This window comes from Castanea sativa, chromosome 3 (assembly GCF_040712315.1).
Source record: "Castanea sativa cultivar Marrone di Chiusa Pesio chromosome 3, ASM4071231v1".
In the NCBI taxonomy this organism is placed as follows: Eukaryota; Viridiplantae; Streptophyta; class Magnoliopsida; order Fagales; family Fagaceae; genus Castanea; species Castanea sativa.
The window spans coordinates 30981305-30998499 of NC_134015.1; the positions used below are offsets into that span (position 1 = coordinate 30981305).

General features: G+C 34.5%; 1 protein-coding gene across 5 annotated transcripts in view; it reads left to right on the forward strand.

Moving 5' to 3' along the window:
- The first annotated feature begins 1635 nt into the window (after positions 1–1635).
- Positions 1636–17195, forward strand: part of LOC142628275 (uncharacterized) — a 61217-nt gene continuing 45657 nt past the window's right edge. For 2 of the 5 annotated variants that reach the window (XM_075802353.1, XM_075802354.1), the window contains exons 1-3: positions 4761–4874; positions 7611–7782; positions 13418–13533. In XM_075802353.1, coding sequence (XP_075658468.1) covers positions 7635–7782; positions 13418–13533 — 264 coding nt within the window. In that variant the 5' untranslated portion in view covers positions 4761–4874; positions 7611–7634. Of the gene's footprint in view, positions 1900–4094; positions 4157–4759; positions 4875–7610; positions 7783–8152; positions 8794–13417; positions 13534–17195 lie in introns of those variants that run through there. The other 3 variants (XM_075802362.1, XR_012843009.1, XM_075802355.1) reach the window with 3 other exon arrangements.

Below are 17195 nucleotides of genomic sequence, written 5' to 3' on the forward strand. Positions count from 1 at the left end.
GCCATGACAACTACATCCAAAATATTTTTACAATACTTTCATAACAAATTATTTGTGCTAAATTGTTATTGGTTTTAATTTATACCTACCATTGAAATTACTTTTTTGTCCACCAATAGTAACGTGTCACTTATGATTTGTTGTAAAAGTGTTGGGAGCGTAACATTTATCTTTTAAAAAATGGTAACATTTGTCCAGTACAGTAAGTTCTCTATCTAAATTCAAACAAATAGCTACATTGAATTTGATTGTCCATAGAAAAAATAAATGTATTTGTGCTTGATTAGTTAATATAATTAGGTGTTTGAATTGAAGCTAAAGCTAAAGGATATCCAGTTTTTGGTTTATGGTTTAAGGTGGGAAATGAAAAGTGTGTAAAACGGAATGCAAACTTTGTCATCCATTTCTTAGTTTGTTATGCAAAAAATGTGTCATAGGATATAGTTTGGCTTGAAGACTCTTCTCTACCGGCTATGGAAGCTTTGTATCATAACTCTTTATCCTTTTTTTTTTTTTTTTTATACAAACTCTTTATCCTTTTAATAAATGATATCTAGATTTGTTTTTTAAAAAATGTATCTGAGTCTTGGCTTTAAAAAAAAAACAATAAAGTATATTTTAGACAAGAAGATCTTACAACGACAACAAATTATAATCTAGAGTGAACTGAAGGGTTTTTTTTTTTTTTTTTTGTGTGTGTGTGTGCACGCGCAAAATAACACCATTTTGCTAACAATTTTGTTAGTTAACACAATTTTCAAATTATTTAGCAAACTAACATCTCAAGTCCAACATACTTGTGTTCAGTGTAGCAAGTTCCATAAAACTCGAGTTTGTATGAGACGAAATCCACAAACACATAGCTTAAATGAAATCAACAAACGCAGAGGCAAAAATACCCAAGCAATTGTAGAGACCCACATCAAAACAACAAACTCATTTCAACTTCAACTTGCAAACCCAGATTGGATGGCGCCAAGAAGAAAACTTCTACACAAATCCAATTCATGCAATAGAAAGAAGAAGAAGAAGAAGAAGAAGAAGAAGAAGAAAAATGAAATAATTAGAGGAAAACAAAACCTTCGCCTTCGTCGTCGCTGCCACGAAGGGTTTGAGTTAGGGAGATCTGGGTTTGTGGGGATTTGGGTTAGAGAGGTCGAGGGTTTTTGGTTAGGGAAATCTAGGTTTCTTCTTTGTCACTCTCTCTACCTTTTTCTTTTTTTTCTTTAGTGCTCTGCCTTTCATCTTCTTTGTTGTTGCGCCCTTTAAGGAACTCGAGTCTTAAAGAGTTCTACGTCCAACTCAAGTCTTTTAACTTGAGTTGCTAGGTAAAATCGAGTCTAATAGACTTGAGATATTAGTTTTCTAAATAGTTTGGAAATGATGGTAACTAATAAAATTGTTAGCAAAATGGTGTTATTTTAGAAAAAAAATTCAAACTAAAGGACTGAATTAAATAAAGTTAAAAGAATTTAGAAGACTTGAATTAAACCAAATTATAGTTAACAAACTTAATTGAGTTTTAAGCAAAAATTAGGGAATGCAATTAGAAATGGGAAAATTTTTCAAAAGTGCCACTGTTTCAAACAGTACCACTACCTCACCAGACCTCGCCCTTATATAATGATAATCTCCCGTGCGAGTCTCATTTCCGATTTTACAAAGCGGGAAAACTATTGAGAGCGAGAGGGAAAACCAAAAGAAAAAGAGAGCGATAAAATAAAAAAACTTTTGCAGTAGTAGTTAGGTATTGTTAGGGCATTTTGTATCTGGCGATGGCGAATGTAATCGATCAAGATCAGCAATGGCTTCTCAACTGTTTGTCCGCCACACTCGACCCTAACCACGAGGTCCGTTCCTTCGCTGAAGCTTCCCTTAATCAGGCCTCTCTTCAACCAGGTTTTACTTCAAATTCCTCCATCTCTCTCTCTCGCGCGCGCTATTTTTTGATTGAGCTCTTAATTTTTCCTGTATTAACACTAATCTGAATCTTCCTTTGTGATTTAATCAAAATCATGTTGGTTTTACAAACCATATTCTCATATTCAATTATACATTTTAGTATTGATTTGAATGGTGTGTTGTCTAGAATAATAATGTGGCCATTATAATTAATTTAGCTTTAATTAGTTGGTTGAGATGGAATGTTAGTGATACAGATACGAGTGAACTGATTGGCTTAAAGCTCTATGTTGGAAACTGTCTTCTCTGGGGATTTTTTTTGTTAAATCTTATTACAAGGTGCTTCAGTCTACTACTCAGCTGCCATTTCCCTGGAAGTCTTTGTGGAAACCGAAAGTTCCAACAAATGTCATTGCTTTTCCTTTGGACCACGGTGTTGGGCAGAATTTTAACTGTTGATAATTTGTGGAGGGTGTTCTCACTTTTTGGGGTACATTGGGTGTTAAGGGGCTTCTCACTAATTGGATGGGCAAGTCTAGCAGGCATAAGATTGCGGTGATTTGGGGTATGATCCCCGCATTGCCTCATGTGGGGTATTTGGAGTGAGAGATCAATTCATGACTTGAAGCTTTCTTTTTTCCATACTTTGTCTGAGTGGACAAATGCTTTGGAAGTTTTTACTTTTACTTCATTGCCTGATTTACTTGATAATTTTACTTTCCATACATCATAGTTTTTTTTTTTTTTTTTTTTTTTTTTTTTTTTTTTTCTGGTTGGCTTCTACTCCTTAGCACATTTGCCTGTGTGCTTTGGACCTTTGGCTCATTGTATTCACTCATCTATTTTTTTGGGAACTAAGTGTTCTGTTCTGTGCTATATAACTTGAGTTTGTGTTGTTTTCTTCATTGGAGGCCAAAATCAGGACTGACTGCTAAAAATTAGGGGTTGGATAGGGTTTGGGTGGCCATAGGCAAGAGATTCCAAAGACACGTAGGATGTGCCTGATGTAAATTCTATTTCCTTTGAATGTTAAGAAAGTTAGTCCATATGTATAGAAAATTTACTATTAAATGGATGGTTTGAAACTTTTTGTAATGTGATAGAAAAGCTCTTTGTTTTGAGCCTTAATGAGCATCCTAGTGAACTTATGGTCATGAATGACAGAGATACAAGAAGAAGTGCATTCTATAAATGATCATTGATCAGCCACTCGATGTTCCTATTGTTTACCAAAAGAAATAAAAGAGCTTCAGGTTGAAGCCAGGGATGAGAGGAATGCTGAAAAGCAGGTAGACAGGGAGAGGCTGAATGGAATGTGGATTAATACAGAAACAAAGTCTATGTTAGTGTAGGACTTTATTGAGGATATGTCCTTTGACTTATATATATAAAAAAGAGGATATGGTCTTTGATGAACATCTGGATGGAGAAGTTGAAGCTGTTGCTGACTCCAGATAATTTGGTGTAATTGAAATGCTGTTCTTATATAAAAAAAGATTTTGTTGTTTGCTAGCCAAAAAATATTCTGTTGTTGACTTGAGTATAAAATTTATTGTTGACATAATTCCAGATCTTTGAAAACAAAAAAGCTATTTTCACATTTTTTCACATAAAAAAAGAAAAAAAGAAAAAAAAGAAAGAAAACTTATACACATATTTTTCCCCTTTTTTCTTTCAAGGTTTCAAACTGTAAAAGCTTGTATTGCTTCATGGAGAAATTGGGTGGACTGTGAAGAGAAAAATGTACATATTATGTCTAGGACTCAAGATTCAAATGAAATATACCAGTGTTTTTTTGAAGCCAATCCTCAATGGTATACATTGCAGTTACACCAATATGTTTTGCTGTGGCTGCTGATAAAAATTGATCCTTATAAGCTAATGTTGACTTGAGAATCTTATAGTCAAAATTCTGATCATTTACAGAGTAACTTTATGTAATCTTTCTGGTAGTTTTAGCTGATCCATTTTACAATGGGTGCGGCTGTAATTTTGTTCTTATTAAGTTTTCTGCACATAAATATTGTTGTTTGCAACTTGCCTCACCCTGATTCTAGGTTCTCATAATGGAAGGTGATTGTCATGCCCATGGAACAAAGGGATATACATTCATTATCTTCTTTTCTATTCATTCAAGGATGGTAACTGTGGTACATGTAAACTAATTGATGATTCTATTATTGTCCATGAAGGTTTTGGAAGTGCACTATCCAAAGTTGCTGCCAATAGGGAGCTTCCACTAGGGTTACGCCAGATATCCTTTTAATTTATTTTTATTTTTATTTTTTAGCCAAACTCATGCCATTATATTCTGTTGTTTTTCATCCCCCTTGCTGGTTAAAGAAAAGAATCATTGTTTTGTGCTGGTCAAATATTCTTCTTCTTTATTTAGATAAGAAGACAGAATGCTAGTTTCTTGTTCTCATTATAATGGAAAAGTGTACTGAAGCTAGATTTTGAATCTTGACCCTCTTGAAAATTCTCAGATGTTGTATATGTACAGAGTTTTTTTTCTCCTGTTGGAAAAGAAGTTACAAACTTAAAAAGTGACCCTTGAGTATTGTATTTTTTGTTTTATTTATAAAGTGGGCCATCTAGAATCCGCAAATTCTGTGGGAGAGCATTTGGTGTAGTAAGGTCCTCCTTGTAATATGAGGATTAATATGTTATTGAGATTAATTCTTTTTGTTTTATTTTAATTATTGTACTACAATTAGGGGCATCTTGTAATTCTATAGTAGATTTCATGAATCTCTTAGACCAGATTCTTTCTTTAGGAGACTGCCATTTAGAGTTCTCCTTTATTTAATAAAACCCGCTATTACTTATACAAAAAAGTAGAGAGTATTTTTATATTGTAAGATTTGACATACTTTCACCTAGCTGCCGTCCTTCTGAAGCAGTTCGTTAAGAAACACTGGCAGGAGGGTGAGGATTCTTTTGAACATCCTGCTGTTTCAAGTGATGAGAAGGTATTTATGAAAATTCACCATTATATCATTTCTCTACTTTATTGGTGATTACCTTTTGAGATTTTAATCCTTTTGTTTTATTATCCCTGGAGTTCTCTGTACTGCATTTCTGCATCACCGATTTTGTTCAATGGACAATTTAAAAGTCATAGGTCCTGAAGACTGTTTCTTGAGTTTAGTCCACAAAAGCAGGAGTAATTTCCAAGTAAAGCAGATTTTGGGTTGCAGTGCCCCTGTAGCATGTGCTCCCTGGCTTGACATGCACTATAAAATATTGTACTTGTATTTGTTTGTTAACATCGCAAAACCTATAATTATTTGAAACCACATTATGGGTAAGTGGATTTAGATTTTCCACATTGCTTTTGCTTGTGCTATATATTTGCATGGATGAAGACCATGTGATTGTCTTCTTAGTTAGTATCACGTTACTAAGTGCACTAGGGAATGTGAGATATGTTGATTTTATTCTTATTCATACTTATTGTTCTAAATAAAGTTTTTTTTTATTTAAATTTTTTATTTTTAAAGAAAGGAAAGCTCAATTAGGAGAGCTTCCTAATTAACTACACACTGAAGTTCATGAGTCATAAAAATCAACTTACCAGAACCTTCCTCCCCCCATCTCCCCCCCCCCCCCCAAAAAAAAGAAAAAGAAAAAGAAATACTCACAACCCAAATGTAGTCTACCATTTAAATGGAAGATGTAAAGTCTAGACTTAGGTTCATGATTGATCTCTCCATGCCTTTGAAAGTACAGTTGTTCCACCTCATTCAAATCAAGTCACATTTCACGTTGCTCTTGTTGTACTTCCCATGCAACCCTTGCCAACACAAGTAGACATCTATGATCTAACACGGACACCTATTCTCCCCTCTTACACCCACAAATGAAGATACTAAAGCATCTTTGTCATCTACAATCAAATACAAATCTAGATACATCTTTAAAGCCTGTGCACCACACATCGTGCCAAAATTTTGTCGTCCTACAATCCTTGCTTTAAAAAAATATGGGAATATGTAACTTCTCCCAACCAGCTCTAATTCCATTCCAAAGACTACTCCCGTATGGTGGTTGCACAACTTAAGAAGTCCGTTCCGCCCATTCAATGTTAAAATTTAACACGTGCAATTACACACACACACACACACAACCACCAGCTGGGAAGCACGGATGTGGCGATCTGGTCGCCACACCTGTGTCGGACACACTTAGGGGACGTGGCTGCATGTGCGTCCCAAGCAAAATTTTTTATTTTACGGCCGACAGTTTCTCTCCTTCTCTCCTTCTCTCCTTCTTCTCTCTCTTTAGTGTGTTACAGATATGCTAAAAGAAGCTTCAATCCCAAGGTGCCCACTTGTATGGTTAATAAACAATACATTTTAGCTACCACTTTTTTTTTTTTCTCACAACTTCCAATTTTGTGCATAATTATTTTATATGAAAAATATTAAAACTAAAAAGTTTATTATATAAAGAGTAGTGGCATGAGCATAATATTTTCGCAACAATTTCACAACAAATTTTTGGTAACAAATTGTTGATGGTTCTCATTTGGACTCACCACTTACTTTTGATAAGTTTTGATTTCTTGATTGAAAAAAATATGGATTTCTTTTCGTTTTTTGATAAGTAAAAAAATATGTAGATTTTTTTTTTGTTGATAAGTTTTATGGTTATCAACAAAAAAAAATCTACATATTTTTTTAAGTCATCGTAGTCTTTTGGAGTGGTCTCATTGTTGGGGTTTTACTGTTTGCTCTTCTCTCTCTGAGTTTATGTCTTCTCTTAGCTTAGTTTCCTGATCTCCTCTTTGTGTTATGTTATGTGCTCTTTTTTTTTTTTTCTCGTTGTTCATCATCATGAACATCTTGTACTTTTCCCTTTTTGTTTTTTCATTAATACTATTTCTCTGATTACCTATAAAAAAAAAAAAATGGTTGATCGAAAAAAAATATGTTGATTGCTTTTTTCTATTGTTGATTTATCATGTAATGGTTATGTATTCACTTTATTATTTATTGTGCCTCTTAAATTGATATATGTTTATCATTATTTGAAAAAAATTGTTTAGCAATATATAGAAAATAAAAATAAAAATAAATTTTATAATTAATTAATAAACTTATCCTGCCGTAAACGTGTCCTACTTTTTCAAAAATTGCCGTGTTGCAGCACTCGCACCCGAATCTGTGCGGTTGCTTCCTAGCCCACCAGCCATACTCTTAACTTAATTTTGCCACTGACTGAAAGAATCAGTTTAGCTCATGCTCTCTAGAACTTTTATCACATTTTACTAAATATAATTGTACAGACCAAAAGCCCAAAAGACAACTTCAATTGTGATATATATTCTCAGGGTCTTGGACAAGCTTTAGCGACCTTTGTCATCTGTTAGGTTGTCCATGATGCACAATATATTATATTATTTTTGTACACAATGCACAAAATATTCTATTAGGATCCTTAATGATTAGATTGACATGCATGATCACGGCTTTGACTGATAATATTTGCATTAAATGATGTATCAGTGATTATGTCATACATGTGGTTACTGTTAACTGAAATTTGTTTCTAATTCCTTTTTATGTTGTAATAGTTAGTTGTCTATCATTGTAGACCATTCTTATTTACTACTTTTCCAACACAACAGCTCACTCTTGTAATGAGTCTTATTTTTAATATGCTTTTCTTTTGTATGTCTAATGAAATTATGGTAACATTATCAGGTAGTCATACGCAGACTTCTTTTAATGTCATTGGATGATCCTCAGAGAAAAATTTGCACAGCAATTAGTATGGCTGTGGCATCCATTGCCGTCTATGACTGGCCAGAGGAGTGGCCTGACTTATTGCCTTTCCTACTAAAGTTGATAAGTGATCAATCTAATATGAATGGAGGTAAGTCTTCCATACATTTGTGTACCACTTAACCTAATGCCAATTTATTTATTTTAGCTTTGTATAGGTCTTCATATAATTAGTTTATTAGATTTCCTTCAAGAAAATTTATCCCTTTGTTTACATTTTTGAAACTTTTACATATCAAAGAAATACATTGTTGAAACCTTTCCTGATTAAATGGTATTAATAAAGTCAGATATTATTGTTTAGATTGTTAGACTTAAGAGTCACTTGTTATTTTTATATTAGTTTGTTATTTTATATCAACAGTAAAGGTATTCTTGTAATTATGCCATATCACTCCAAATATTGGCTACGATGAGGGACTGCTTAACATAGCCCTAAACCTAATTGCCTTATATTAAAAAAAAAGCCCTAAACCTTTATAAGTATTCTCTCTCTCTCTCTCTTCTGCCCTTCTCCTTTTTCTCTCCCAAACAATATGGTGTTTAATGGGAAGTAAATTAGAGAAGTAAGATAAATACCAGATTTATGCTTGTTAGCACATGAGTCTATGACCTAGGATGGAGGGGAATCAGCCACACATGCAACATTACTTGAATCATCTAATGTAGCAATAGAAGAGGAAGGAAGTGCAGTGCACAATTGCTGAAAAAGCTTGGTAAGCTGAGTAGTGAGTGCATCATGAGAACCGGAACTAGAAGTGTGCCTAGATGGAGTAGAAGTTGGTTGTGGCTGTGCACCACCATCAATGATCTGATTCACATAATATGGCTACCCATATTTCACCCAACAGTAGGGTTCAGTATGATTAAAAGCACCACAATGTTTACACTTGTCACCATGATCGCTGGTATGGCCACCACCATGAAAACCACGGCCTCCACTACTGCCACAGAAACCACTACAAGAATTACCATGACCTTCACTACTTGAGATTAAAGCAGAGGACTTCAAGGAAGTGACAGTGGAGTTTTGTCCCAATGATGAGCGCTATAGTCGAGATTAGGCGTGAACGTTCCCTTGAAGGGAATGAAAGATCGATTTGTGAGTTGAAGCTTTCCTTCTTTTAAACTTTGGATCCATGAGTTGAAGCTTTCCTTCTTTTAGATTTTGTTTGAATGGCAAAATGCTTTGGGTGTTCTTACTTCTAATTCTCTGCCTAATTTGCTTCATTTGTTGTACTTTCATTGTTATTTAGTTTATATTTTATGTTGTCTCTATCGAACACTGCCTGTGTGCCTTGTTTTCATTGTATTTTCTTATTTCAACTTTCAATGAAGTTTTTTACTTATAAAATAAAAAAAACTCGGGATTAGGCATTAGCAGTTGTAGGTAAGGTCTCACTAGATAGAAAATAAGCAATCAGTTGTAAGAGGCCAATACTATAATAATTGTTCCCATAAATTTTTAAAAGTACTATAATACTTAAACAACGGCTCCCAGATTGCTTAGTAGGGAAATTTTCATGATTTTAAAGACCGGACCTGACCGACCGGTTCAATTGGGAGGCCTCAATCTAGTCCAATTCTCTTTGAAAGCTGGAAATGCTGAAAAAAGAAAAACAAAAAATGGAAACAGCAGATTCAACCATCCAAACCAGAAACCAGAACAGTTTTTGAGCAGTTTGGTTATGATGCCAAAATGCGGCCGTGTTTGGCAAAAAACTTCTCATTCTGCCCTCTCTCATCTCAAGTCACGGTTGTTGAAGTAGTCAGAGGCACTTTTGTTCTTTTTTTTTTTTTTTTTCACTCTCCTAAAATAATTATTAATAGAAAGAAAAAGAAGTTTTAGTTGCAGCAGCCATAGCAGATCTGCAAATGTGGAGAGAGAGAGAGAGAGAGAGAGAGAGAGAGAGAGGGTGGGGGTTAGATTTGGTTTGAGTTACTAGGCTGCACTCAGCACTTGCTTGTGGTATATCTTAGCATTTATAGTGGCATTCAATTTAAGGCTGTGGAGGATTTTTAATTTTATTATTTTTAGGGAAACAATTGTCATGGTCCGTGGAGGTCCTGGAGGATTGTTTTGGACCTTTGGTAAAGTAGCAAAAGCAAGTCATTGAGGTTGCGTTTGGATTTTGTGTTTTCTATCACTTATCACTCTAAATTCATCACTCAAAATTGGTGGGTCCCACGCATGCTACACTTGTTTGGATGAGTTTTCATTTTCAGTTTCCATCACCCAAAACTCATCAAATTGAGTTATGAGTTAGTGAGAATGAAAACAAAAAAAAAGTGTTTTTGAGTTATGGAAATAGAATTACGGTGGCACTTTCGTAATTTCACTCAACTAATGGGCCCCAAGTTTTGTGTGTTGTCAAATCCATGCCAGCCCACTCCCCAACAACTCTCTTCTCTCTCATTACCAGACTTCTTTTTTGCTTTGTTCTTTGATTTTCTTTGCTCTTCTTCTTCCCAAGCCACTCATCATAACTTCATCTCTTTCTTTGATTTTTTTTTCCCCGCTTTTCTTTCCTTTTCACCACTTCTTCTTCTTCCTTTTTTTTTTTACTCTCTTTTGTTTCCTTTTCATGCTGGTCTGGGCTTGATTTCTCTATTCTCTCTCTCTCTCTCTCGTTTCATATTGGGTTTCTAGGTTTGGGATTTTTTTTTTGATAAGTAATAAAGCTTTATTGAGATAAAAAAGAGAGAGAGACACTCAAGTAACACAGGGAGTCTACAGGGGGGGGAACAAATCAAATACGAACATTACAAACATCAAAAAGGAAGAAAAAAATGGTTTCTCCACACGGAGAACCAGTCCAATAAGGTTCTGAAAAATAGAAGCTTGAGATCAGGCATGGAACGCTCAATGTCTTCAAAACACCTACTATTTCTCTCCTTCCAAATACATCACATCAAATAACGAGGAACAACCATCCAAATATCTCCATTACGATGGCGACCAAAACGACCTTGCCAGCAAGCAAATAGCCCAACAACAGACATTGGCATAACCCAACAAACTCCAAATAAACCAAAAACCATATCCCACAACTCCAAAGCAACCGGGCAATGAAGGAAAAGATGGTCAATAGTTTCACTATTACGCTTGCACATATAACACCAATCCAAAATGCAAACCTTTCTTTTCATTTTCACATTGGGTTTTTGGGTTTGGTTTCTATTATTATTATTTTCTCTTTTCTTTCATTTTCACTGGGTTTCTGGGCTTGGTTTCTCTTTTCTATCCTTGGGTGTTGGGTTTGAGTTGATGAGGATGGAGGCGATAAGAGCTTCTGGTTTCTCTATTCTCTCTCTCTCTCTCTCTTTTTCATATTGGGTTTCTGGGTTTGGTTTCTATTTTTTTTTTCCTTTTCACATTGGGTTTTTGGGTTTGGTTTTGATTATTATTATTATTATTATTATTTTCTTTTTCCTTTCCTTTTCATTGGGTTTTTGAGCTTGGTTTCTCTTTTCTTTCCTTGGGTGTTGGGTTTGAGTGGACGAGGATGGAGGCGATTCAAGCTCCACAGTTTGATGAGAGGATGAGAATGGAGCCAATTCAAGCTCAACGGTTTGGTGAGTGAGTTTGGGTATTGGGGGTGAAGGAAAAAAATGGTAATAACAGAGTGGAGAGAACTGGAGGGGTTCCTCTCCACACATGGGTAGCTGTTCTGTTTTCACTGCACCAAGTCAGTCCGTGGGTCGCACAAGAAGTTGAGTTTTTAGAATGAAAGCTCAACGGGGTTTAAGGGCCAAACAGAGCTGGGGTGTAAGTTGAGGTTTTTCAAGTGATAAAAAATGAGTTAGTGTGATGAGTTTTGAGTGATGATTTTTGGGTGATGAGTAATAAGATATCAATCACTTACCATCCAAACAGGGCCTGACTCACGTGACTTTAGCTTTTTTTTTTTTTTTTTTTCTTTTCTAAGATGATTGTTTTTGTATTAATTAAATGAAAAAAAATTTCATAAAAAATCAACTGCTATTTACTTATATTAATAATTTCATAATATAATTTGTTAGATGAACAACTACAGCTCTATGTTTTTGTTTTTGGTTTTGTTTTTAGGATCAAGAAATATAGTTATGTAATAAAAAGAAAATAAAGAATTCTTTTCAAGATGTTTAGTGGATTCCAACTTTTTCATAGTGATGGCCGTATAATGCACTTAAAAAAGAAGGCTAGGCCACCAATTGTTTTGTTTTGTTTTGAGGGTGATATGGTAATATTAATATGTTTAGTTACATTTTCTTTTTAATGTGTGTGTGTGTGAGTGTATATATATAAGAGATGAAAATAACTTAATTTTTAAAATATGATTATTTATTTTTAATTAGATATTATTATATATAATCTTATTATATATTTGTATAATTTAAAAAAAAACTATTTATTTATATATGATGTCACCGGTTTGACAACTAGAAAATTAGTAACCACTCTTTTCCAATTCTTTGACTGGTCCGGTTTTTAAAACCATAAAAAATTTTCTCATAAATCTCCCACTTTTATTTCTTATGATGCTCTCCCTACTCAGCTTAATGAGCTCGTTCAAAAAATTTCATATTGCTCTTGTCCTTGGTGTTCTTCATCCCACTAAGTTGTTATATTTACCATCTGGTCTATATGTCCTTCATTGTCTTTTTAATTTTCTTTTTGCTAGTCAACTGATTAAAGCCTTACACTATTCTATAACTTTAGAACCCACTTGTGTCTTTCAGGACCTCAAGACCAAAAAGTGGGAGTTTTGTGCATTGGTATTACAATTTTTATCGTTTCAGTTAATTGGTTTTGAGCCCAATTTTGTGGTGGGTATACTAACTTCTTCAGGTGGGAATTTTGGTAGTGGGAAGAGTTAGCTTGAAAGAGTGTGATCTAGTTCTATATAGAGTATTTAGTTGGAGAGGAATAGTAGGGACTTTGGTGACCAGGTCAAAGGGAATGATGAAACCTATTTTTCATGGACTTCTTTGATTGGGTTTATTCGTACTTTGTTTGGCTCATTGATCTCCTATTTTAGTGATGCTCTTAGTTTTGGGGTTTGATTTATATCTTTTTCTTCTCCCTTTTCATTCTTTCTCCCCCTTTGTCGGTGCTAGTTTGCATGATTGGGTTGCACCCTCGTTGAACCTTCTTAATGGAGTTTTCACTGATACAAAAAAAGGGTGACATTTATTTTTCAAGATGAAAAGATATCAGCTTAAGAGTGCTGAAATTCCAGTCATGTTCAGTGAAGTGGACCTATGATAAAGGCTAAATTTGGAAGGAATGTGTTATTTCTCAATGGATATAGGCTGTAAATGCGTAGCTCAACAAAGTTAAAGGTTCTAAAAAGCCAAAGGGGTGAAAAATACTGCAATTTCTTGTTATAGACTAAGGCATACTGGACAAAAAAAGTTGCTTGCTATCAATAGTGGCATTAGGCTTAAAAGTAAATCAAATTCTATGCGGTTTAGTCACTTTTTGTCTATGCCATAAAAACATTTATAATTATTTCTCATAGGTGTTATTAATAGAGTTGAAATAATCCTATATGCTTGATTGATTTTAATAGAGATGGAAGTTTGTTAATGAGTAGTAACATTACCATTTCCAATTAAGAATCTTGGGAATGTGAATGTGCTAACTTTTTCCTATGATTATTTTTGTGCATATTTTGTGCTGGGGATGGTGGTGATTTTTGCATTTTGCTTCGAATGATCAAATGTGTACAAAACTTTTCTAGTGCATGGAGCTCTAAGGTGCTTAGCTCTTTTGTCGGGAGACTTGGATGATAAGACGGTGCCAGCACTAGTACCTGTTTTGTTCCCTTGTTTGCTTACAATTGTTTCATCTCCGCAGGTTAGTTCTAATTAGTTTTCTTTACAATTTTGTCATGACTTGTAAAAGCTTCTCACATTATTATTTTTTTTCAAAAATATATTTTTCCTCCAATATTTTGTTTGATAGATTATTGTTTTTCCTTTTTTGTTTGATAAGTAATAAAACTTCATTGAAAAAAAATCAAGAACACAGAGGATCCTAAGTACATAGGCCTTGTACTAGGGAAACAATGTACTCAAAAGATGCATGAAAAGTAAAATCAAAGTAAATTAGGAAATAAACAGAAGTAAAAGCACTTGAAGCATTTATCCACTCAAGCAAAGTATTGAGGAATAAAAGCTTCAAATCAAGAATTAGTCTCTCATTCCCTTTGAAAATCCAAGCATTCCTCTGCTGCCAAATGCCCCATGTAAGAAAAAGGGGAATCATACTCCAAATCACCGCATTTCTATGCCTACTAGACATGATTGACCAAGTAGCAATAGGCTCCACAACCTTTCTTGGCATAACCCAATTAATCTTGAATTGTGAAAAAACCATGTTCCACAACTCACTATCGATAGGGCAGTGAAGGAGTAAATGATTTGTAGTCTCCCCTCTCCTCTTACACCTACAATACCAATCAATCACAACAACTCGACATTTCTGCAAGTTATCAATAGTAAAAAATTTCCCAATGCCACCCTCTATTGAAGAAACAAACCTTTGTTTGCTCCATAGGTTTCCACAAATTCTTCCATGGGAAAGGAGGTCGACTATGCAACACCTTATAGTAAGATCTAACTTCAAATACATCATGTTAAGTAACTAAATATTTTATTAATAGAAACAGAACTAAGTACACCGATTAGTGCAACATGGTAGAGAGTAGGCCATTTTGAGAAAGGTTAATTTTTTTTTGACTTATGGGGGTTCCATCTTTTTCTTCATTGAATCAAAGGCTTTTGAATTATCAATAGAGGAAGGGGGTTCTGCTTTCATTCTCCGGATTTACAAGCAAGGTAGAGATTCAATATGATCGGTTTTAATGGGCAAAGAATGTGCTAAGCGATTGTTGTTTGATGTTGAAGGGTTAATGCCAAATCAATCACCCGATCCTTTTGTGAGAACATTTAGGGAGGGGATGAAGTCTTCATTTTCCAGCTATTGAGCCTTTTGCAGATTATAAAGCTGATAAATGGCCGTCACAGGGGTTCTATAGTTGTTTTGGAGGGTAAGTTGGGTTGTGGCTGGAGAGGTTTTGGATTTCATTTGAGCAAAGCTATCGCATCAGATTTAGTTCAGTTGCAGTCTATACTCACCAAAATAGGCCTTTTGCTTTCATCAAGACAGCAAAGATATGTCTTATGTGGTAGTGGTGGTAGAGCTAGAATGCACGGTCGTGACATTTTGCTTGCCGTGCTCATGTTGGACACATACCAGACATGGTACGCATTGGTGTCCTAGTCGTTATTTATTTATGTATTTTAAATTGTCAGAGACAGCCTATGCCAAAGAAAGAAAGAAAAAATGAGGGAAAAAAAAGAGATCTGTAACCTTGCACCTCCATCTTTAGTCTTCCTCATGCTTTTTCAGTTTCTCCCACTCTGTGTCTCTTCATCTTTAATTTTTTCTCTCATTTTTGTTTTCAAAACTAACTTTTTTTTTTGGGAGAGTTTTGTGGCTGACTGCCTCCTCTTTTTCAATTTGACTATTAAGTGGCCAGTTAGCCACTTCCCCTGTCTCATTCACGCCACCCTTCATTTTTTTTTTCTTTTCAATTTACATATCAGGATGGCACTCAAATAATGGGCTTTAATATACTTGGGACATGGACTTAAATATAACTAGGACATAGGCTTAAATTTTTAAAGGAAGTAATGTTTTAGATCTTTATTATATATATATACACACACCCTTAAAACTTTTAAATTGGCCAAAATTTCCTCTAAAACTTCTAAAATAGCAAAATATCCCTTAAACCTCTAATACAACCAGAATATCCTTTTGACCTAAATGCCCCTTAAAACCTCTAAATTGGACAAAATACCACTGAAAACCTATAAAATGGCCCTAATACCCCAAAAAACCTCCATAGTGGCTCCCATAAAACCTTTAAAATGACCAAAATACTCCTCAAAATTTTTAAAATAGCCAAAATACCCCTTCAAATATCTAACCCAAAAAGTCATTTAAAACTTCTAAAATGACCAAAATACCCTTTAGAACATATAAAACCTCTAAAACGGCAGTAATACCCCTTAAAACCTTTAAAATGGCCAAAATACCGCTAAAAACCTCTAAAATAGCCAAAATACCGTTAAAATGTCTAATATGGACATACACCTCTAAAAAATCTTTTTCCAGATTTGTATACACCTCTGGAGAGCTCATGTTTGGGAGTTTGAGGCTGTAGATTTTTTTTTTTGAGCTTCTTTACTCCTGTATGCCTAGAGGTGAGGGGGAGGATAAGCTATCTTGGAAGTTGTCTCCAAATGGTGAGTTTGATGTGTGCTTTTATGATTGGTTGTTTGGTGATCTTACTATTGTTTTTCCTTGGAAGAGCATTTGATGTGTAAAGGTGCCTAAGATGGTGTCATTCTTTTTATGGATAGAAGCCAGGGATGGGATACTTGCCATTGATAATCTTGTTAAGAGAGGTCAGCCCCTTTTTAATTGGTGTTACATGTGTCGGTGTGATGAGGAAACCGTGGACCATCTCTTACTTCACTGTAAAGTGGCTCATGCTTTATGGTGTGAAGTTTTTCAAGTGTTTGGAGTCCATTGGGTAATGCTGAAGACAGTTATATCTCTTCTTTTTGCTTGGGAGAATTGGTTTGGCAGCGTATGTCAACTATTTGGAATATGATACAAGGTTGTCTACTGTGGTTACCTTGGTAGGAACTTAATAACCGTATCTTTGAAGATATTGATAGATCTTTATATTTTTTAAAACATCTTTTTGGTGCTTTATTTTAGTGGGATCGTATTTGGGGTCTTACACAATGTATTTCAATTTTTGCTTTCTACAATTTGTTAACCGTTAGCTTTAGCTTTTGATCTTTTTGTGTTTTCTTCATGTAGAGACTATTCATCATCATAAACACGATGTTCATTTTTTCAATAAAAGTTCTATTACCTGTATAAAAAAAAAAACTCTAATTAGGCCATAATACCCCTTTGACCTAAATACCCCTTAAAACCTTAAAACCTTTAAAATAAACAAAATACATTCTAAAACCTCTGGCCATAATACCCCTTAAAACATCTAATATGGCAAAAAACCCCAAAAACAGAAAAAATAGCCAAAATACCCTTGAAAACCAATAAAATGGCAAAAATACTCCGAGAAACCTTTAAAAAGACCAAATTACCCCTTAAAACCTTTAAAATGACAAAAATACCACTTAAATTATATAAAATGGCCAAAATAACTTCTAAAACTTCTAAAATGGCCAAAATACCCCTTAAAATGTCTAATATTGCCAAAATGCCCCTTAAAATGTCTAATATTGTCAAAATACCCCTAGAAACCTCTACAATATTTTGGATAGATAAGAAAAGATATATTAAAGACACTACAATATGCTAGAAAAGCTTAAAGTAGTAAAAAAGTACATAAAGAAGGGAAAAAAAAAAAAAACTGAAAACGAAAAAAGAAGAGAGCTAATGAACAAAGGGACGGAGTCACAACTAATCTC